The 24,438-nt window shown below is 41.3% G+C and overlaps 1 protein-coding gene across 7 annotated transcripts in view; it reads right to left on the bottom strand.

Annotated features, from left to right (window-relative positions):
* Positions 1-24,438, bottom strand: part of RASAL2 (RAS protein activator like 2) — a 189,362-nt gene that overhangs the window by 112,862 nt on the left and 52,062 nt on the right. For 2 of the 7 annotated variants that reach the window (XM_075507900.1, XM_075507901.1), the window contains exon 1: positions 16,109-17,001. The exons of 3 other annotated variants lie outside the window; for them this stretch is intronic. In XM_075507900.1, coding sequence (XP_075364015.1) covers positions 16,109-16,703 — 595 coding nt within the window. In that variant the 5' untranslated portion in view covers positions 16,704-17,001. Of the gene's footprint in view, positions 1-16,108; positions 17,003-24,438 lie in introns of those variants that run through there. 2 more of the 7 variants (XM_075507899.1, XM_075507903.1) reach the window with 2 other exon arrangements.

Here is a 24,438-nt window from a genome sequence, read left to right as displayed (position 1 = left end):
CTCTGCCAATTTAACTTGGTCCCGAGTCAGTACATCTGCCCTATACTTGCAACGTCACCACTTTGCCTATCAAAAGCTTAGTAGTTTTCACACCAAGGCTGAGACTAGAGTAGAGATCAGCCAAGATTTCCCCTCTCGTTTCCCCATAACACATGCAATTCAAAAACCAAACCTTTTGCAAGACCTACGCTAACTTATTTACCACCCTCAGACCCCAATATTTGCTAAAAGGGCTCAGTGTTCCCCAGTACCCAAGCGCTCTGCAGAAGCTCAAGAGCACAAATTCAGTTAGGCCACAACCATGCGAGCAGCTTCACCGCGATTTTCTTTTCAAAAGGGAAAATCATGGAGTCGTTCCAAAAAAGAAACCGCAAGTCTTAAAATCTTACGAGTAGTTTAGCGAGCAGATGCTGAGTGTGCCAACAGTCTCGAGCTTTCTTGCAAAGTCCTAAAAAACGAGAGCTAAGGAGCTAGCAGCAGAAGCAAAAATTAGGCATAAAGCTAAAATTGACCTGGCAGGGTAATTCTGATTAGAAAGCAGAAAGTTGCACCAGCTCGCTGTCACCGTGCAGCTTCTTTGAGAAAAAGGTGTGGGAGCTCTTAATAGCAGTTTAAAGCTGCCAATTAGCTTGAACACTGCTGAGCTCCTCTAAGCTTCTTACGTGCTGCATAGCCGATTGCTAAACTTACAAAGGGTAACCGATCTTCGCTTCCCTCGGCTGCGCCTCTCTCACCATCCCTGTTCTCATGGTCTGTACCCAGCCAGGTTCATGAGAGACAGCGTGAAAGATGCGTCTATCGGGAGACATCAGCACCTTCTTGAATGGATCAGTGCCAGCAACCTCAAATCATGCAATTATCTGCGCAATTCTTAGCTCAACAAGTGGAACCAGAAAACACAACCCAGTCAAGGTGGGGACCTTACAAAACATGCAGGTGCACTTCATGCTCAGCCCAGCCTCCCATGCCCGCCTGCAAACAAGCAGCTCATTGTGCAGCCTTGTAAGTCTCATGACATCACCAGAACAGAAGCTGCTATCTGTGTAAAAACCAATTTGGTTCCCAGGATACCTAGGATTTCAAAGAACCAGCAGTTGCTTAAAGCCATTGCTGTGACCCTTCCTACAATACTAAGCAGGTTTTCCTTCCTTCTCATTCAGTTCTCATTCCCTGCCCAGGACCACTCATCTTTGCTCCTGAATATTAAACACATTTTTCTCTCACAGTTAAATTCCCACTTGGCCTACAAAACGTTTTGGAATCTGAAAACAGAGATGGTTATTACAAACCTGTAGAGAGGATTATAAAAGATTACATGCCCCTACTACATAGCTGCCAAGTTCTGAGAAGATTCTCAAGTGACACTTCTCCCCAAAGCAAGGAGAGGCTTTCGTGAGAGGTTTAGGAAGCGGAAAATGGAGAATAGCAGAAAAGTTAATTATCCGTGGGTGAAAAAAATCCGCAGTTTTTCCTCCTAATTTATGCATGAGCCTTTTCTTACCCAGCTCTATACGCTTCCCCCTGTTCTTTTCTCTGTAATGCTTGCTCTCATCGATCCCTAATCTCCATCTTATAGCCTCTTCAGCACCGAGCATCCAGGCTGGGCTTTAATTCTTTATTCTTTGCAGCAGTGCAGGAAGAAGACTAGAGGAAAAGCATCCTGAACTTAAAAAGGACCTTGGCCCAAGGCAGCTGTGGAAAAAAAAAACCAAAACAACCAAACAAAAACAATTTAAAAGCAAACGCTGCTCGGTTCTTGCACATTTTTTGGGTGCACAAAAAAATGCACTAGTGTACTTGTGGTCAAAGCTAAACATACATGTACCACAAGCAGTGCACAGATCTTGGCAAAAGCACCATTACCAAAGGTTCTGCCCCCACAGACAGCTGTACCCCCACCCCCTTGCCAACAAGGCATCAACCAGCTGACATTCATCTGTCACAGACCAGTTTCAAGAGAGCAAGACCCTTTTGCCTTCTGCCAGGTAAAGGGAGAGAGGTATGGGAAGAGCAAAGGTAGAGAAGCAATTCTGTGGAGACAAGGACTAGCCACAAGAACAGACAAGGTGATGAGATAGTGACCACAAGAAGTTCAAGATGAAAACTGAAAAACAAACACACCATCTTTCAGGCTTTCACATGCAGTTTGAATTACACCATGCAGGCTATTTCTTTTAGAAGCTTTCATCTTTGGCTTTCCTTCAAGAAAACCAATATATTCATTGTCACTAATCTGAACAATCTCAGCCCATAATCTTAATTTCTCAGAGCAATGGCAGGATTGCTGAATTCCCCTCCCCTTAAACCTACCTCTACAGAAACACAGCCTCTGTGGTTTGAAAAACAACCCTACCCGTGTGTGGTGGTTTTCATGATGAGAGAGAAGAATAAAGGAAAAATAAAGAATAAAATAAATACAAAGCTCTCGAAGTGATGTTCTCCCATACCCAGGAGTTTTAAATGCTCAGTCACCCTGCCATCACTGCACAGCCTGCTGCTGCTGCTGTACTCTTTTAGCTATTTTCAACCTGAACACTTCTTGAAGCCTGGGTATACATGAGTGATTAGGGGCTTCTTTTGGTTTGGTTTTTTTTTTTCCTCAACAGACTTTTGGGAAAAGAGAATATAGGAGTTCTGACCACTGCTGATGTCTCAGACAGACAAGTTTATTTCCCTTGTTGAAGGCAGAGTTCACAGGACACTAAAATCTACTACAAAGATGTGCAGGTTTTTTGCATATTATCCAGGTCATTCAGGCATATAGGCTAAACTTAGCTTTCTTATTTTAACCACTTAAATGACTTAGTAAGGGACCACCTCAAGGGATTCAAATACAATGTAAAAGAAGCCCTCCAGTACTCCCCATGCTATTTAAAAAGACCCACTCTCCTTCCTTCTGGCATCTTCAAAATGTTTTCAGACAAACCTGGAACCAGCTATTACACACCAGTTAGTTGATTTGACCTACTTAAAAACAAAAGCCCATACAAAAGCACCAGAACGTTCCTCATTCCATTTTTCTCCCTAACATTGCATTTCAGTAATTCAATGCTAATATACAAAGGACTGGACGTTTTTCATCCTTTAAAGACGGTTCAGACACAAAACTTTAGAGGAAGGAGACCAGATCTTACATGAATGCAATGGGGATTCTGAGCCATATTTAGATTTATGCAAAGAGATGTCTTACTGCAAATAATCTGAATCCCACATTTAATCCAGTACAGCGAGGTAAGAACCTGTAATACCTCTTTTATCAGCTCTACTCTTTAACCTTTAGTTAAAGGTTCTATGAGGTTAGTTTCCCTTTGTAATTTAACCCAGATATTGTACCTGTTTTTAGGGAGGGAAAGCTGGCTTTGGGAAAAAAAATCCACTTCGGTTAAGCATAAGGAGGTCACCACCAATTCGGTCAAGGCAGGACACTGAGCTCCTGGCTCAGATGAAGGCTCAGGAGCTTTCTGACTCAGAGCGCTTTGGTCTCCTTATTGCCACATGATGTCAATATTTGCAAATCAAAGCTCAATTTTGTTCCGAAATTGCAGAATATAGCGGATGATTTCTTTCTTCTTGCCTACTCTATATGATGTTGAGGGAAACTAACTGTGAAAGAAAGAGGCAACATGGGAAGAAATAACAGTGCCAGGGCAGAGAAGTTGCAAGTGCTGAGCTAACACTGTGTCAGGGGAAATTCATTCTTGTAGGCCAGCTCGGTTTGGACACCTTAGCCATGCTGAGATCAAGGCTCCCGAGATACCACCAAAACAAGTGGAGCAGGTTCACTATGCTTTTGGCAAATCTAAATAAGCATGATTAATGTATACTTTGATGATGGGCTAGCTAATTAAAAGGATCTGTAGCTGGGGTGCAGTATTTCAGGTATTATTCAGCTGGGTTTTCCCTCTACTTAACACATTTCCTTCTCTCTCCAGTAGGCTAGGCTATGAAGAATAAAGGCAACCCCACATCCTCACCCCAAACACCCTCCACCCTAGAGCCCACGCCAACTTAGTTTTTCCTCCTTCCTCCTGCTACGTTCCCCAAAATATGCAAAATATAAAGCTTGTGAGGACCAGACCTTTCATTATTCACTACGCTGCTTTTTATCTGATTTATCTGATGCTTAGTGTTAATGCCACAAAACCCCTAAGTGCAAACATGCACTTGTTCCCAAATATTTTCCCTGCCATATGTTTTGCAAACTAACATCATGAAGCCCCCACAGCGAATCCAAACCCCGTTCTATAAGAAGGGTAAAGCCACAGGTGCTCATCTCCAAAATCCTAGAAGAACAAATTAACCCTGTAAGGATAAATAACCTGTGGAGAGAAAATGTCTTTCCTACAGCAATGCTAAACAGAAATTTATAGGTCACAACCTTGCAGAAACAGGCCTGATAACATCTAATTAGCAGTCCCGCTGCGCAACTGCATTTTGTAACAGTAAATCCAACCAGACCAGGAGGAAAGGAAGACTAGAATCTTTATATGAATACAATAATTTTCATCCAGTTTGAATGTTACTGTTTTGTGGGGTTCCCCCCCCAGTGGGAATAATCAACCCCCACAAGTGATTTTATGAGTTATTACTGAAATTCATTTCACTCCTATTGGGAAACAATTTACAGTGGCAGCACCAATTTTTATTAATTTATTTTTAAATGGAAATACTAAGAATTCCGTTTGCTGCCAGAAGATGGGTGGAGAAGGTAAGGAAAGTTCACATACCCAAGAGACTATTAACTAGAACCAACTTGGACAATACATTTGAGAAGCATTTCCTTCCAGCTACTGTAGATAGCTGTCCTTAACATGCCTTTACTTAAGCAGCCAATTTTCCACCACTGAGTACAATGAGATTTCAAAACACACACGAAATCAGAGTATAAACAGACACAAACATCCACTTAGTGATATAACAAAAGAAAATACAGGGCAAAAACTTGAGCTTCTCTATTTTCTGCCCGTTATAAAATACCTTGGCATTTTAAACATCCTCTGCTCCACCCTCCCCCCCCCTTTTTTTTAGATGACAGTATTATCACAAAATACCCTGCTTAGCTGTCTTTGCAGTGGTGTTCTTGAACAAAAATTATTTCTGGGGGTTGAGGGATAAATTCCACCCAATATTATCACACAGGGAATCGAGTTTCAGATGACACAAGCAGCAGCCGATAAGCATGAACGAGGCTGCAGCAGCAGAGACAGCAAGAGGGAGTGGTGCATCACGCAGAGCTGGTCCACGCTAGCACTACAAAGCAAGAACATTTAAAATACATATGAAGATCTTGTCACAGACAGCAGAAGCGATAAACAGATGAGAGGCAGCACCAAAGAGTGAAAGCTTAAGGAACAACTCCCTTTTATTCAAGAGTTTTAGTTTGTTAGTTTGTGCTGCTTCCACACCATTAGAGCAGAATGGTATCCTACCTCCCAACTCCTGACGGATGTCAAACTTATTTTTGTAAATCTCTGGCGATAAAAACCATGCATGGCATCTTGTTCATTTCCTCCTTACTACTTAGTTTGCCAAAAACTTTAAGCTCTGCTTTCCTTGCCACATCTACAGACCAGTACTATTTGTTTTGCTCTCAGTGACTAATGATGATCATGCACATCCCTTGCCTTTGTAAAAGTCTCTTTTAACAACAGGATGAGAACTGACAATGGTATCTTGGTACCTGGGACCAGTTTTGCTAGCCCTGAAGCAGTCAGATGCAGTGATGAAAAGAAAGGGGGAGGAATCTATTTTTTCTTTCCCAAACTCTCATGTGATTAAAATCCATTAAAATGCAAACAGGCTTGAATTTTATTTTATCCATCAGTGACCACACTTCACTGTCCCTGGGCTATGACTGTCTCTTTGTGAATTCTCTGCACATAAGAGGAGTCAAGCTCTAAGTTTAGGAGCAATCAATCTAGAAAACCTTGCTAAATATATGTACGTGTATATATTTTATAACCATCTCCATTCTTCACATTGATTTACATTGATCATTGAAAAGTACATTCAGCTTCATATTTGCTCATCTCTGAGTAAACAAAGCAAAGACTGTTGGGTATCCAAAGACAAATGAGACATTACAGATGTAGACAAAACCTATCATCACCCTGAAAGCATTTCTCTTTGAAATTATATAGCCAAGCAGAAGTTATTCAGAGCAGAGATTGCTGTATGTGTTTTCAATTCAGCCTGGGCCTGTTGGGGGCAGGGAGGGAGTCTGATGAGGCTTTTTTCCCCCTCCACGTACTTGACGATTCAGAAACATATGACTCGGGAAGGATACTTTTCTTCCCCTTGCATTCTACAGTTTCCATTTCTCAGGATAGGTTCATATGTCTAAGTTCGTATATAGCATGCCTACCTGGAGTTTCACCATTAAAATAAATGCATCTACACCCGTTTGAACATGTGATTCCCCATCAAGCACAACCACATAAATCAGTGCACCAGTGCACCAGTGCACCAGTCAGTGCACCAGCTGGGTTCATACTGCACAGGAGTATTTCTTTCTTATCTGCAGACTTTGTGCCCTTTTGCCTCAGCAGAAAAGAAAAAAAAAAAAATCGTTTCAGGGACACAGAAGTCTGGACTTAGAAATTAGAGTTTCCACAGTAACAGTAGGAAGGTGTCAGAAGTCTGGGCACATATGCTGCACAGTGCAGCTAGGCTGTTGAAGAGCTAGCATCCACCAAATTCAAGATGCTACATATGCACACAATAAATTGTTTTGATTCCTGCGCAAACACAAATTTCTCAGTACATTTGAGCCACTCATGTCTTTTGTTAAAGTAACTCAACACTCCTGCAACTACACATGTAATTGCCCCCAGACAAACCCAATGGCATTTTACAATTATACTTAGGGGCCTTCACTTCTGTTTATTAGACATGGAGCATTCACAGAAAGCTCAGAAGAAACTCCACAATGAAGAAGAAAATACATTTATTTCCTGGAAAGAAGTTGTCCCCTTTTGCAGCTATTAGAGTATATCTAAGCAAGAGCTAATGACCTGTCATTATAACGAGCTACTCAGGCAGGTTTTGTGGAAACCAGCACTGAGTTCCCTGCTGCTGCGGATAAGCCAGCTAAAAACTACCTTGTTAGCACAGCTAAAATAGTGGCTGCAGGAGTCACCGATCTGTATGAGGAGGGGGAAAAAAGTCATTAGCAGTGCTGTATTGGATATGGGTAGACCTAAGAGCTGGCCCAGCCTAGAAGCAGCATGGGGCAGTGCCCGAGCAGAGATGCCTGGTTATCGGCAGTACAGGGCTGCCTGTCTCAGCTTCCCCCCAGCTGCCCAACCCTGACTTGTGCTCACCAGCACCTAACAAGCACATAGGAGGGCACCAGCCTGATTTTGGACATGTACAAGATTTGTCTCTGCATGACCAAGATAGAGGAAAATTTGCACCATCTTTTACCGACACATGTCGGTTTGCTCTTGCCTCATTAATTATACACACTGCTTTTCTAAGTACCAGGGTGCCTAGCTCAGCCATTTCCTTGAGACTACGTATTAAGAGATATGTAAACCTTTTAATGCCTAACTCCACAAAGTCACAAGGGCCTCACCTCCCACCCTAATCCGCTCTGGCAGAGTATTCAACGCTTCCCTAGGTGCCTTATGCTTTCTACAAGTCTTCTGGATTAAAAGGCTTTTACTGACACAGGTCATCTCTAACATTGAGACATAGTAAATAAGAGTCAAATCTTCACGTGACAGTGACACATGCAAGTGGTGGTGGAAGTCACTGTCACGAACCATGAAAACCAATGCCGAGATAAATGATTCAGCTCCGTCACAGCAGACTCGAAATGATTATCTGTTCCTCTCCTATTCCTTTTCAAAACTTCATCCTATTTTCTAGAAGAGTAAGTCTCAGTATCATTTCATACTACCTCAATAAAGGAAAGGACTGTCGTTTCAAGACATCGGTGGCTTGAATCATACTAATTTTACCAAGCTACAGGAGGGCTGGCAGGAAACCTAACCACCAACCACACTACAGCCAGAGCCTGCCCTTGCTAAGCACCATGCACTCAGCAACCCCAGCCTGAAAACGCCAGCATCTTAGTATATTAAGCATGTAAATCTTCATCGCTTAATAAAGCTTGCAGAGGAACTGGTTACTAAGTCTATTTATACAGGATGCAGCCAATATACTTGATCAGTAATGTAAAAAGAGCATTGCTTGAGTGGAGATGACTGTAGGCAACTGGGAGCTATTCAGATCTGTGTATTTACCTTCTTCCTTTCACATGCAGCTCATTCAGAGGCACTACCTGGAGAGTAGTCACTAACAAAGCCTCTTCTCATGTACAAGTACAGCCAGAACTAATAGGAGTTACAAGGTAGATGGAGACACACTGCAAGAATTTAAAGTTTGGCAGATTTTTCTGTAGAAATTTATCAAAAACGCTTGCCAAAGCATCTGTGTCACTTAATGACTGTTAGAGGAAAATTGCTCTTAAAAGTGACTACATTAAAAGGGCTTTTATTTTTTCTATGAAAATGCACTGTAAACCCATAGGTATAAGTAGAAGAAAATATACAGCATCTTAGCTGAGGACAAGTGAGATGCAGCTAGAAGTACAATCGTATCATCACAGAAGTATGCAATAATCTCTGAATATTTTAAGGTTTTAGTTGGGAATATTTCGAGTATGGGATGCAGGAAAATGCTTCTGTTCCTATAAAACATGCAAAACCAGCTGAAGTCAGACATAAAATGAATAAAAGCAGGTCTGCTTACAACTTGCCATTGGACTTGGCAGTGTACTTCTTTGCATTTCACTTTTTAGAAAGAGAGATTTGTCTGTAATGAGGGAAGACTGAGGATGAGGAGAATCAGAGAGCTTTGCAAAATAAACAAATATCCAGAACTAGAATTCAAACCTCATACAAAGACAAGAAACTATTAAACCAACACATAACTCTGATCCCCTAGGTCTCAAACCTATAGACAGCATCAATAGTGATGTGTGGTGATAGCTGACAGAAATACATGCCTCTGAGCTGGAAAAGTGTGTTTGCTCACTACCTGTTCTCACACACCACTGTCAATAATCTGGCTCCTCTCTGCAACAGTTTTCAGACAAGTGGTTTTTGAAAAGGATGCTCCTATACCAAATGCACACATTAAAATGACCAGCATATTCCCCATAAAGAATAAAGACAGAGACCGCCTGCACTCTAAAACATAAGCTGCTTCGAGAAACTAGCTATTTCAGTAAATTTTTTTCACCTTCTCTGTTCAAAATATTTTTTAACTTCACTTGAACAAGCGGTCCCGTAACTTGTAAAAAGCTCTCTCGCCCACAGAAGACCAGATGTCTAGCTTCAGCTTTCCTCATAGTAAGAACAAAACCACGCAGGGGACAGTTGGTTTCAATGCTAACATGTCAAGAGTTTCATGCATTAGCCTGTTGTTTACATCAACAGCTTCCTTTAAACAAGTGATGTTTTACAGGATCATGAAGTATTTGTTTCAGAAGAGGCTAGAGTCTCTCGAGTAACTACCACAGAGGAAGCATCACCACAGCGAAAGCATAAGGCTAAATGATAATACAAGTTAATTAGTTAAAGCAAGCGATCCAGTAACTCTACAGTAGAGCAATGCTATAAATAAGGACACTGAGATAATCTGGTACATGTTTGTTTACTTCTAAAATGCCACTGCTTTGAGTCCTAAATCACATACTGTTAGCATTACAAATCTACACCATTCATTATTTGGAAAAAAACCAAAGACCTAAAAACCAAATACTTTCCTTTGGGTTTGTTATTTTAAGGCAAAAAGGGTCAACGTGCCTAGGAAGCACTCGTTGTGTAAGCATGCAGGCAATCTTCATCTCGTGCCAAGTTCCATTACAGGCAGCATTTGTGGAAATGCAAACCAGGGAGCTTTGCCTGAAGAAAGTTTTTACCACGGCAGAACTTACCCTCTCGCTACAGGCTTTAAATGTACACGCCTACGAGAGTTAAGGTTCCCATTTCCAGTGTCAAATAAGCTTAGGAGGGACTGTGTCTTCCAGGATAGCTGAACCACTGGGTACAGTTCCCCTTTCTGCATGCTCCAACAGCTGTGTTTTAGGTCTATCTTTAGAAGAATGCATAACTTTTCTCAAAGTCTAACGCAGTTTCTTTCCTACTTCCTAAGCCTGGGCTCACTTGCCCCTCAAGGGAAACAGCAAGGACTAGCTGCCCTCCTGGGCTGCGGGGTAAGGTGCTGACACGCCGCAGACACCCCCTTAGACCATGAGCGTCTCCTGCTGCCCTCCCGGGGATCCTGCCCCATTGGGTCTCACAGCTGAAGTTTCTTTTTCCGGAGACTCCACAGTCAAAATGTGAAGCTTTGCCAAAGACTCCAAATCCAACTGCTCCAGATATAGCTCCTCCTCTGGAAAGCAAAGACTGTTTTTCCTCCTCCAGCCACTTCCTTTCGACCCTGTCTGGCCTGTTATCAAAGGAAAAGCTGCTCACGCCAAAACCCCAAACCTTTACTTCACTGGGAGCCCTTTCTCCTAATCCCCAGTTTCACTCTTTGGCTGCTTCTAAGAAAGCTGCATCTCTTCAAACCCCTACCTGCCTGCAAAAAAATACAGGAGACGAGCCGTCTCTAGGACACCATTACCCCCTCCTTAGATAATTCCCATGCAATAATTCCTCATGATCAAGGTAATCACAGATAATATTCTTGCAAGCACCAGCTGTCAGCCTCCTCTACACAAGCAGCATAAAGTACAACATCCCAACAGTCCCACAGATGTGGACCACAAAAACAACAAAAAGCAACCTGGAATGCAAGGCTCTGCCATTCACTTGCCATGATTTCATGAGTCAGAAAATAGCTCTTACAAATATAAATGTTCTCATTCATCCCACTGAATGCTAATTTTTTGATTCAGACAAAATGGTCTGGAGATTAAAGAAATGAAAATGAACAGTCAATGCTGAAATGAGCACAACTACCTGCTTAGAGACACCATTCATTAAGTGTAATTAACACCAGATACGCATAATTTTATTAGCTTCAGATATTATGGCTAATTATTTTGTGTTGTGCTCATAAATATTCAGCTGAATAGTATTAGCCTATTGCCCACATTAAACATTACAATGCTTGGGATGAAGCAGGTATGGCTCACCAGTAAAAGGAAATACTTCGGGGTGCAAAGTGGTGGTGATGGTGGGGTGTTCAAGTGATACTCAAAGCTGTCAAATGCCTGAAACACTCCCTTGTGCATCCCCATCTCCCTGTAGTTTTCAATATACCATGTAACACAATATCTACTACCACAAAGCCACACTACAGTTTAAAAAAAGACAGACCAACACTGGACTGAGATGTGTTATTTTCACAGTTATAAGTCTACAAAAAAACTACAGTCATTTTAATGCAACGTAGGGATTAGGTGTAAGCAGCTATCTTGAATCTGTTCTGACAATTAAAGTGAACGAGTTCTAACATTATGACTACACCTTGCAACAAAACAGGGGATCGTAGCAGAAGGCATATAACCTGACATTTGTACAGCACTTAAACGAACACATGAACTACAGAATAAGCTCAGTTGTGTAGAAGTTCCCTAATAAAAACCCCACCAAAAATAAACTACTTAAGAGCAAAAGAGATTTGGGGGTGGAAGAACATGAGTCAGTAGAAGGACTTCTAAAATGAGAAAGTGGTTTTAAAAACATGAAAATAGAAAAGCTGCTCCAATGAGTAACAAATATTAAATTCCTATCTCAGACAGGAAAAAACAGTTTTGTATTTTGGGAATAACTGAAAGAAACTGAATGTGGAACTGCCTCAGCTTTAGTTTGAGTTATAAATGTGAAAATACAAATCTCTAAAAAGTTTATATGGAAAGATATAAGAAGTAGAATTTGATTAATCTAGACTGTAAAGATATTAAAAAGAGCATAGTGTTTGAATAACTTTAGTGAATTATAAAAAAATTAAAATCAATTCCAGAAAAGCAAGCATATAAAATATTCTCTCTCACTCTAGGCACAAAAAACTCTATAAAATGAATTAAAGCATGAAATCAGAATTAAGAGACTGGAGAAACATATCTTTATCCAGGTGAAGAAAGAAAAGGAAATAATTCTGAAGAAGTGTCTTTATAAAAATTGTAACAAGAGAGCGACTGTGAAAGCTAAAGGCACTCTAAATAGAAGAAATCAGTGTTTACCCTCTCCCTCCCTCAAACCAAAACAGAGATACCCAGGGAAGATATAGGTAATTGATTCTACTGAAGAATTATTTTGTCATCAATCAACAATTAAACTTGCACTGCTCCGAGATCCAGATAAGAAGGACCAGTGAACTAAACATTACCTGAGAACTCTCACAAACCCATTCTCAACAGTGTTAAAGGGTCACTGGTAATACTCAGAAATAATAAAAAAAGGTGCCGCGGCTCACCTACAACCCTTGTATCCAAGGCTTTGTCTGCATAGCTCCTTCCTTATCTTGTTTCTACCGAAATCATGGTATGTTCACAATCAGCAAGTTTATTAGAATGACACGACTCCTTCCTCAAGCTGATGCATTTACTAGAAATTAAAATGTTCTTAGGTTTTTTAAGTTATAAATAATAACTTAATAATGAGTGCAAATCCTTTTACCTTCAGGCTTTGCATATGCTAATTTAAATACTGCCTGGCTTCAAAATGCCATTCAAAATGCCTGGCTCTAGAAGGTGTTAGAAGTCAGCACATGTGCACCAAAAGCACTTCATTCACACCCAAACCTGGCCCAGGCTTCTCCTGTGAAGACCCACTGCAGCACACTGGGAAAGAGCTCTGCTCTTCCCACCGACCGTCCACTCCATCTGTCCTCTTCCTCCTAAAACCTGTGCTGTAGTGTGTTGCAGAAAGCATGCCACGCGCGTTGGGGAGCCTCTGCATCTTGCCAAAGCTCTGGGCAGAGCCAAAGGAGGCAACTCTCCCGAGGTTCAGCATCCTTTCATCACCAAAGAGGATAAGTGAGTCCATCCAGTAGGGATTTCTGCAGCCAAGAACCGATGAAGCAGTGTCTGAACATGCTTCCTAGACTGTGAGACCAACTGGAAAATATTTATCCAGATCTTTTTTTTCTTTTCTTTTTCAAATCCCACTTCCCTCTTCAAGTTGCCAGAAAAACAACCGATCCTCTTTTGGAAGGTAACCATTTCTTGAAGAAGGGAATTGTTCTTCCCTAGGCTTACAAAGATCAGTAGCAAACTCCACCAATAGCTACACAAACCCATGCAGATGACCCAGCCTGTGCAATTCTGGTGCAGAGATGAAGCAAAACACAAGAGGCCAGGCAAGCATTAGAAGGAAGATAATCTTTTAAAAAGTTGATAATCCACAAGTATTTCAGAGGAAAGTGGAAATACTTTTAACGAAGTGAGCTGGTGGAAGTAAAGGGCTTGGCTCCTTGGACAGAAGAGAGACAGAAAGCATACCTCCAGGTTCTCTTGGTTGAACTACAAAGTGTGCCTCTCCCACTGTGTATTTAACAACACAGAAAAGGTCTTCTTGGGTTTAGGTCATAGTGACAAGAATTTCTGTCCAAACAGATGTCTCCTGGGAGACTTTAGATCAAGCTCTTCCAAGTTAAACTGTTTGCATATGTTGGAGAAACCCCACGTCTCACACCATCTCTTGACCAGTGATGTGTCTGGGCAGACCACAGACTTCAATTGCCTGAGGATTCCCAAATTCTGCCTCTCTTGGAGTGGAAAACAGAATCCACTCTCTGAAGATTTGATCACTTCTGAGCATCTAGACTATGGCTGAGAACATGACAGATTAGTCATATTTCTCTTACCCCTTTTGGCTTCAAGTTACCTCCCTCAGACCCCAGGAGCTCACAAGCTTTGTCACTGTTTTATCAGGTCTCAGCCTACAATACTGTGTGGGGCAGGAGACTCTACCCAGCAGCTCCAGCTAACCCTGGCAAGAGCAGCTCTTCTTTAAGGAAAAATAAAACCAGTGACAAGCAATTATTTGTTATGTGGCTATATATGCCACACAGCAGCATGTCTTACAGGGTGAACTAGTTCTCTTAAACCTAAGCTGTTGTCTGCTTGAAGAACAGAGGCTGAACCTTTGAGAAGGCAAAGGCTGAAAAGAAACTCCATGGAAGTGTCTTATCCCACCAAAAGCTCTGTGGTCCCATGACAGCAGCTCAAGCAGGACCTGCCTGTTTCAGGAGATTTTGTGGGTGACTGCATCAACCTTGTTTCCCCAAACACCTTCTCAGCTACAACTTCCTCTCTCTCGAGAGTCTGACTTTTAAATCTAGAGTCCCACTGTTTTTCTCTCAGTTCCTGAGATGTGACTCTCTTTGCAAAACTAGTTTTGGCAGGCTCAGACAGAGGTTTATCCTACCCCAAAGAGCCAAAAGACTCTATCATTGTCCCATAATTGACATAAAGTATTTAACAAGTGGTGGCTTCTCACAAATAATCCTTTTCCTCTGTTTACTTTTCACGCTACTAAAAGCAAAGCATCCCAATAACCTAGTCGAGTGACAATACGAATTATGAGAGAACCATTCAGTATCAAAGTACACCAGAACAAAGGAAAAAAAAAGGAACTACAGCACACTCTGCCCTTCATATACTGCGAGATTTTGATCCAAAATGCTTATATCACATAGAATACCTTCCCAATATAGCTTGCTGACGTATATTGGTGGGCAGAAAAGACCAAGCAGAAAAACCGTCCCAGGCAGCCTGCAACAGTAATTCAGTCTCCTAGGAGGTCTCAACAACAGTGGGAGCCTGCAGTAGAAATCTTTGTTTCTAATGTGAATGACTAGAGAGGAGAGAAAAAAAACAAATCAACCATCCCCTTAACAAGAAGCCTTCAACAGAAAAGAAAAAAGTAGTTCTATTACTTCTTTTTTTTTCATGTATTCCATGCAATTTAACAAGCATCGCCAAGCCAACTTTCAATTGAGAAAGGTCTTGGAGAAACACAAATCAGTGACTGTACGTAAGTAAGTTTGAACAGATATAGTCCTTCTCGGTTATTTCTTCTTTTTGGCCATTTGTTTTTGTTTTAAAGCAACGTGACTGCTTCCAGTAGCAAACATAAGCCTGTAAGGGACATTCCACTGTGACTGAAAGACTGAATACCCCCATAGACAGAGTATATTCTTCTTTCACTAAGCTGAGTTTTTTTGAATACTGATGACTTGTCCAGCAGCCTCAACTGGATCCAGATGTTATCAGGCTTTTAATATGATAATCTGGAGGACTCTGGAAAATGCTGAGGTTTTAGGGAGAAGGAAGGTTTAATTTTGCTTTTATTACAAATTTAAATTTTGTTTTTATTTCAAAGCCTCATCAGTTACTTGGTTCAGGCTGGGTAGCCCACTAGAAAGTTACAGGAGAGACCAAGAGAACAGAAGGCAAATTTCTCCCCTTTTCCTCTCCTTTTTTTTTTTTCTGCTTTATGAGTGTTGTTATGAACAGGGCAGATTTAAATGACATCTCGGACTGGCATCTTGCTGACCTTAATCCCATCTGGCTAAACCTTTGCAACACTGCTGTCCGTGACATCTACCAGTGAGCAGACATCAATTTAGCTGGTTGATTACAAAACTGTGAATCTGGTATGAGGAACTAGATCCGTTCCACTGCCTTGAACACTGTTTAAAAGACAGCTTAATTTCTCTCCCTCCCTTAGTACTTAATTTACAGTAGCAGGCTTGATATCTCAATCAGGGCACTACAATGCTGCAGAGGCCACTGTGCTTGCAGGACTGCATACACCACACACACAGGGTGCATTTGAGAGAGAAATGCTACTGCTTCCACCAGATGATGCTTGTTTTAAAGGGACCTCCAAGTTCTCAAGCACACACCACAACATCTCACACCACTTCCTTATCAGGAAAGGCCCTTTTTCAGTTGCTTTCTTTAGATTAAGATACAATATCAGAGAGTTGCCAATGTCACGTTAATAAAACTAAATTTAAAAAACAATTTAAACAACTATCGTATGTCCCAAAGAATGTCTCACTATACTCGCCTGTTACACAAACAGTAGAACAGAAGTAGAACAAAAGAAGTAGAATAAAAGAAAAATGAGTTCATTACCTGTACTCAAATCAATTTGATTATTGTCTGTCTTCCCTTCATTTACTGACTCACTGCCAGGCTCCCCTTTTCGACTCAGTATCTTTGAAAAGCCACTTGAGAGAGAGGAGAAAATGCCACGGATGAAATAGCCCTGCTGTTCAGAGTCCACCGAATGCATGGCTTGCAGAAATGGCTTTGCATTCCTGTTTCCAAGGTGTGGCACAGGTTCAGACAGAGAGCGGTTGAAGGGAACCCGAAACGGTCTAGTCCTTGCCTGGAAAAGCGTCTCTGCTGGGTCTTTGTGGATATCATCAGCACTGGTAGCATCCATGCTTGCAGAACTTTTAGCAAGACTTGGATCACTGCATTCCCCTTTCAGGCTGCAAAAGCCCTCTCTTTTGCTTATCCTCCAGGGAAGCCGAGGATGTGTCTGCCACCTGTATGCTCCCAAAGGTTTCTCTGGGTCAGAACTCATTTGTTTATTCATCTTCTTGCTTTTCATTTGGTGGTACCAATGATAGTCCTTCAAGGCAGCAGTGCCAGCATCTTGTTCCGACAACGATCTTCTGAAGGTCCTGGGAGAGAGACTATAGTGCTTTTTGAAAGCACTCATTTTCCACCCCTTGAATTTCAGCTCTTAACTTACATTCCTTGTTGCTTAATACTCGTATAGCTGTAGCTCCTCGCTCACCATTTTAAAGGCCCAGTCACTTTGCTCACTGCTGTGAACTGGAGGACAGCAGAGGTTCTTCCTGAAGATCTTGAGCATCAGTCCCAGAACCAGGTATTTCTACATCTCAGCAAGAAGAATGTGCCCTCACCTACAGCAAGCCGACTTCTAATGGCACATGAAGCCTTGCTAAGCTTGCTGCCGCTTCCTGCGCTGTCACATTTCTGCACCAAGCTTTCAGGAAATGACTAAAAGAGCCCAGCCATGAAAACCCACAGTGGTGTTCTGCGCCAATCACACTTCACTTTTTTCAGTCTACATTAAAGATTTGGTAAAAAAAAAAAAAAAAAGAATGCGAAAGTACTTCACTAGAGTCACAGCAAAGTCTTGGGAAAGCATTAAAAAATGCAATACCCAACTGAGAGTCATGCACATTATGTTCTTCAGTTAGGTAGTAAGGTACATCAAACAGAGTAATATACAACATAAAGACAATTCCTAGAGTTTATATTTACCACAGGTACGTTGTATCACTTAAGAGTACCTCAGAGTTGCCTTTTAGAGAGAGGTAAAATAGGCAGATTCATCAGAATCAAGCGCTGGAAGCCCCAGAGAGGAAGGCAAAGGGGAGGAACGGAGTAAGGAGGAGAAATGCTGCAACTTAATGTAGTGAGAGTGTAAATACACTGAAGGAAAATAAGTACTTAAGGGGAGGAGAAAAGGGACAGAGAGGGTGGGTGGGACTTCACCAAACATAGACCAAAGCAAAGGGAAGGTTTTGAGGCATGATCCTCTGGCAAACAGAACAGGACAGCAGGCAGATTTTCCTTTTTCTCCCCCCCCCCCCCCCCTTTTTTTTCTTTTTTTTTTAAAAAAACAACAGAATAGGGTTTTATTTTTATAAATCTAGTTGGAATAAGTGAGATGGAAAAAATAGTCCTATCTGTTTAACCAAGAGGAAAAAAAAAACCCTTGCTTTCTCTACAATTTAAGAAACAGCTGACTATTTTAAAATCTCATAAAGAAAATATCCACTGGTGAACTCAGATCATGCTTGCCAAGTTTTAGACCAGAACACTTAAATCTCAAGTCTACTCAAATCCCTGAAAATAGGGGGTTTATAATGGAAATGCTGACAGACCCTTGGCAATCAAGTGACAATGAAAACTACTTCTCTGGTTAAATAAAATGATAATCTGGTCTGGCAGACCAATAAAGCTTAACTGACCCACTATGGGATCTCACTTTTAAGTTAGGCTGCATTAGTCAGCCAAAGCACATTCCTGACAGTTGCAGATGCAAAAATTTCATTACTTATGTGTATATATGGAAAAGGGTATTACTGCTCCTTAGAATAGGGATGGAGTTACCCAAAGATCCCCATCATGCAGAGAAATAATTTCCTTATTCAGTAGCAAGTTACATTCTTCAATTAGAAGCAACAGAAGCGACTATCTAAAGTTGCCACGTTCAGGACGTTACAACAAATAACCTCAGACGCAAGAACAGCTCAGACACTGCAATGCAAATTCTGCATCAAAAATAATGACACTGACTCTCATGCTTTGTAGGAAGTCATGGTGCTCAGAACAGGAGTCTTAAATGACAAAATATATCTAAACAAGAACTCTGCTACGATTTCCATCCAGAGCAATGATCTCCTCAAGAAGGCACAAGGAGCAGTGAATACGTGCGGAGATGCAAGTACTCCCATCGTGAAAATTACATATTTCACCAGGAAAAAGTTAGCTGGCTCTTGTCTTCTGTTTCTTGATTGCAGGGGTTGCTGATCACCCTTTGGTGCAGCCTATCTAATCCCATGGACTTGCAAGGGTTGAGTTCTTATAACTAATTCCTGACGTGACCCTCATCCACTGCTGGTAGGTTTTCTTCCTTCTTGATCCCCCTTCACTAGGCACAGAGGCCTGAGAGTCTTTGTTTCTGAAGGCTGAGGCAAACACAGCATTGAGGACCCCAACTTTAACTGGGTCTGCTGTTACTAAATCACCCACCCCTTTCAGCAACAGGTCCTCATTTTCCTTGTTGAGCCTTTTACTACTAATGTGGCAGTAGTGCTTTGAACAAATGCTTTGAATTAGCCAGTCTGGTAAAGTAGGCTTTATGGAACTTCAGAAATAAGTATAAATAAATATGACAGATGACGATGTGGTTCACTCTAATGGCACAAGCCATAATCAGCAGAGAAAACTGAGAATGTGAGGTAGGTTTCTGGTCAGCTCTGCAAGCCTTGCTTGTACAAGTTTCCGCTAGCACATCTACATCTACTTTTGGTTTGGGAGCACAGAAGGGCAGGAGAGGACAGAAGACAGAGACAGACAGTGCAGTAGCTGAAGTCCTGCTGGGATTTGCTTGCTGTAGATTTCTAGCACGCTTTCTAACTCCTGCTGAAACATAACGACCAAGCTGAGCACTCATAGAAAACGTGTTTTGAAACAGCGTTTTGAAAGCACTTATCTGCTGTATCAGAGGACTCGGTATGACCAACAGGAATGCTTCAACTCAGATAATATGACACTAGCTGCATCAATGTTATTCTGAAGCAGGGATTTAGCACAACGGCACTTTGGACAGAATGAAACTTTAGGCGAGACACTGGTCTTTGCATGAGGACAGCGGTGATCATGCAGAAGACCACTGTCTCTTTAGGCAAGACTGGTCTTTTGCATGATCACCAGGACTGTCTCATCCTAGTTCTTTTTCACCACCATCCTGTGGACACCTGACTGTATGGAAAGATCATTTCGTCTCCTTCCCAATACAGCTTGCATTACATCAGTCACTGACTTCCACAGACCACCCATTTCAGCAAGGGAACGCACAGAAAGATTAACCATATATCAAGTTACAGCATGAAGCAACATGCAAAACCAGTTATGGGTTAACTTCTACTTAAAAATATTTTTATTGGTGTGGCCAGGGGTTGGACCACAGTTCTGTACAGAACTAACAATACAGAAAAAGACAGGCTTCAATAAGCACTCAACATGAAGCCCAGGAACAAAGTCACAGTTTAGCTTAAGTTTGAATAATGTTAAGAAGGGTCTTTACTTTTGACTTCTGATTTCACTTTTGATTTCATGTTACCACTGCTCAGACGAATGCATTTTGTGATCAAAGAAAACAGTTATCCAGCTGCCTTCACTTAGCTGATATTTCACAGTGTACTCTACTGAGGGTAAAACGGTCTTTCTCAAAGTGCTTCTAAAAAGGCATACAAGGCTTACATGTTTATTGACATAAAAATCACTGATACACAAGTTTGCTTAGTCTACAAATAAGACAATTCCTTTAAATTCCTAGCTCAAAAATTTTAGTCTGGGCTTTAAGTCAAACTGAACTCTCTCTTCCTTATACACATCATCAGAAGCAGAGATAATGCCCAAACAAACCCTTTGTCTATACTAATCCAATGCCACTGAGTTAAAATTGGTCTCACTTGGCTCCAGCATTTCTTGTGTACATACAAGATGCAAGTAATTCACGTAGCAGAACTTTCTCCTTGATCTGCAGTCTAGTTACTCATGTGAAAACTCAAGTCCTTTCAGAGCAGCAGTTTATCTTGGGAAGCATTTACACAGTCTTGCTATCACAAAGAAATCAGCTTACAGCAGTGACTGCTAACACATTGGTTATGCGAGATCCCTAACCGTACAGAGCCACCCACTCAGCTGCCAGCAGGTAAAATAATTTCAGTGGAAAAAAGGAGCTTGTCAATTACCTTGAGAAAATCTGGAATATTTTCACTTATACCTCGTGTTTTTAATACCTACTGCATAAAAACATGATCCTCAGCTAGCAAATTTTCCTCAGAAGAATTTTTTTCTGGTAATGTTTGCAGTTCATTGTGCCAAATCATTCATTTAGCTTTTTCAGAAAATTACTATTTTCTTCCTAACAATCCAGTCATTTAATCATCCGATTTGACATGTTTAACAGCATATATTTCCCTACTCCTAGATATTTAAGTAATTTATGCACAAAATGCAGATTTACTATGTTGGAATATAACTGTATTTCAGCTTTAGGATTATATTGGGAAAACAATCTTTCTTAACTTTATAACAACATTTCACAGAAAATGTACACAAGCAGCATTACATTTTCACTGAGCATATGAAGGCAATTCTTTGGCAACAGCCCCCTGCATGGGCAGTCCGCTCTCCACCACTCGGTTTTCCAAAAAAACCTACCTAGCTCTGCTGCATGAAGCTTCAAGAAATTCCTCAGAGTATCTGTTGTTTAATAAATACTACCAGCCAATTAAAAAAATAAAAAAGCAACACCACAAAACAAACAAATGCATCATTGCCAAGCAGCTGGAGGGATAACCTGTCTCTGATGATAAAAATTAATGTTTAATGCTTGCTTGCTCTCTGAAAGCTGTCTAGTGCTTCAGTAAAGGCACTACAACCTGTAAAATTTTAGTTCATCTTTAGCATAGCTTATATTAAGAAAAAGATGAATTGAAACCTCCCATGACTGAACTACTCCATTTTAAATTAGTTTTGGACCAAGCACAAGCTTACCAGCTTCTCATTTTTTAAAACATTTGCCAAGACATGGAGGGGGAGGGGGGAAAGAGAAGAAAGTTTAAAAAAAAAAAAAAAAAAAAAAACAAACCAAAAACAACAAACCCCACACAACCACCAAAACCCATGACAAACCCTGAACATTTATTCACCACACTTCGATTTTCAACCAAGTCCTCTCTTCTAAACCATAAAGACAGCAGGTTAAGAAAACACCACTTCTGAGAAGATGACAGATTAAGTCCCCATCTACCAGCCATCAAATGAGTTCTTTAACATGTAAACAAGTAAAACAAATTGCACCCTGCATCTTCCCGCAACAAACCAGAAGGGATGCAGTCAGGCAGAGATCCTCGATTTTGCAGTCTAGCTCCCTTTAGCTCCCTTCCCCTTCAAAACTAGTCCAATGCTCACCACACTGGAACAGTTCATGGAGGAGTAATCAATATATAAAGCAGAAACCATCACAAAAGTCTTCCAACTGACCCAACTTGACATGTAGCTAAATAGCATAAAAGATGAAAGATTTTTCCTTCCCTTTAAATTAGAGACTTTTCAAAATATAAAGTTTTGTTTATGCAAGGCTAAGTAATTAATGACCTAACATCCCCTTCCCATCTCCTATCACCGAAATGCATCTGTTTCCCCCTGCAACATTTCCTGCAGGTGGATATCACTTCTCCTCGGCTCAGCGCAGACCAGTGCACCTGACTTACTCGACCGCTTAATATTTAGTGCATGAAGTTATGCAGAGGACAAATGAAATAGCACCTTAAATCGTGTTGCATTGGGGATTAGAGTGACTGGAGGAGCAAGGTTTGCTGGAGTTTGGAGTCGGCATGGCTGGAACACAGATAACTTACCAAGCCCAAATTAGAGTTCCTGGGAGCAAAGCTGCCATGTGTTTATCTCACAAGCTTTGAGCTGGCAAAGCACATCAGTGACCACACAGAAAGCTCACCTGTCCCAGATAAATCAACAAGGTATGCTATTTTCACTATCACTATGCTGAGAACGAACTGCATCTATGAACAAGCTAAGTGGTAATACCAGCACATTTAAATGCCAGAGAGCACCTCATTTTCCTGATCTGAAATTTCCATGCGAAAGCATGCTGTAAATGTTGTACCATCATTGCCCTGCATTTCCAAGCCCTTTACCTTTCACTATAGCCAAAGCTGCAGTGACGCAGACTGACTCAGCTCTGCATTTGCGGTGATCTAGTTTCTGAAGGCAGGTACTGAAAAACTCTTCAACATTTCTGGCTCTCTAATTCCATGGCAAAACTTCTACAATTTCTCTGCTGATACAAACTCCCATTTTGAAAGTCTCCTGGCTTCATTTTTCCATGGTGTTCCCATGATCTGCATGAGAAGCTGCTACAGCCCTGTCAATTGAGCAGAGCAGAGAGAGATAATATAAATTTATGAGAAGCTGGGTTTTGGATGGATGCCAAGAAAAGTTAGCAAGAAAATCCCATTTCAATACATTGTGAATAAACCTGTAAAACAGCGATGCCAGATTTTAATTTCACTAGCCATCTTTTGTTGTTGTTGTTGACAACAAAACACAGCTCATGCCAAGTTTCAAGGGCCATAAAAACGTACGTTTAGAAGCTAGCCAAGCACACGCAGTGGCTAAGTGAGCCCACACACAGCTGCAAGCAACGCCACCCTCAGCCAGCCAAGTATTTTAGCAACATGCACTGGTGCAAATAAACAAATGTATAACCTGAAGGTAAACACTCTAGCAACTACTATGTACCATGGAAAGTCGTAGCAGTAAAAAGGCCCGTTTATAGTGAGTGGCAGCACTTGCCTGAGAAATTACAGAGATTTACAGGTTTCTGTGAGGCAGGCAAGCCCTCAGCCCTGACCTGCGACACAGCCTCTCCCGCAGGTCTGCCTCCTCTGTGGGCTTACCACCGTGCCAAGCTGTGAAGCCACCGACGCATACAGGGGGCTCAAGCTGGGAGGAAACCCTCTGGAGCCACAGGTCACCAGCTTGAGCCCCTGAAGGCAGACAAGTGCATTGACCTACCTCACTGACAACTTCTGCAAGACCGTCCTTCAACTATATAAATAAAAATGCATTTATCCCCACTCTGACATCCATTTCTTCATGGTTGCAGGTTGGGCTTGGTACTGTCTGAAATATCATACACAAACTACTGATTTGGGGTTTTAATGACATTGTTTTTCAGCAGGCAGAGTAATTGTGCCTGCTTTCCATCTCCCCACTCCTTTTCCAATTGAAGTGTTTTGGATTTTGGGGGCGGGGAGGAAGCATTATTCCTGCAATCTTAAAGCAGGGTTTTACCAGCAGAAGACAGTATTGCTGGATGTGATCCCTGCATGCATCAAACCAACTGCAGCTTAAACATTACTAAGAGAGGAAAAATAGTGATACTATATAGGCATGCGGATGAATAAACATCTCTAAAATGGTCTGGTAACTATGCCTAAACAGGAGGTGTATATATTCAAACTTTCCACCCTTTATTATTATGTAACTGTAAAGGACCATATCCTCAGTGCAGACTGTTGCAAAAATAAGACCTATCAACTCTAGTGTTCACCAAGGACATTAGGAATTGGATTTACAATTTCATTCTATACATTTGTTTTTTAAATTAATTGCTCTAACTCTGCTGGCCTTATTTTGTCCTGCTCTTTCCTGCATCAGAGTGAATAAACTAAATTATTTCAGCAAATCCTTCATGCAGTACTAGTTTTGTAAATCTATTTTAAAACGTAGCTTCTCAAACACTGGAAATCCTGCAGTAAAGCCAACTAGCAGCAAAAGATAACCACCAACTAACTGACAATACTCTCCAATATCATCGTGTATCAGTGTAGTATTATGGTATAAATAAGAAGAAAACTTCAGCAACATCCATAATTATAACTCTTCCATTGACCATATAAACACCACAAATCTTTAGTAGAAATACTCTGCCTCCTGTCATAGCTCCTACCCTGCATTGGCATTAAGCAGCAGGACTTTGTGGTGGCTTGGGTGGAAATATGGGTAGCAACAGGACATCAGCAGGGATGTTTTTCCAGTGCCCTGTACCAAGCACTTACCCATTCTGGAGTCTGGTTTACTGCTAGAAAATGCCAACAGGC

This window comes from Mycteria americana, chromosome 7 (assembly GCF_035582795.1).
Source record: "Mycteria americana isolate JAX WOST 10 ecotype Jacksonville Zoo and Gardens chromosome 7, USCA_MyAme_1.0, whole genome shotgun sequence".
In the NCBI taxonomy this organism is placed as follows: Eukaryota; Metazoa; Chordata; class Aves; order Ciconiiformes; family Ciconiidae; genus Mycteria; species Mycteria americana.
Note: the sequence above shows the minus strand (reverse complement) of the source record. Positions and strands in the feature narration are given on the sequence as shown.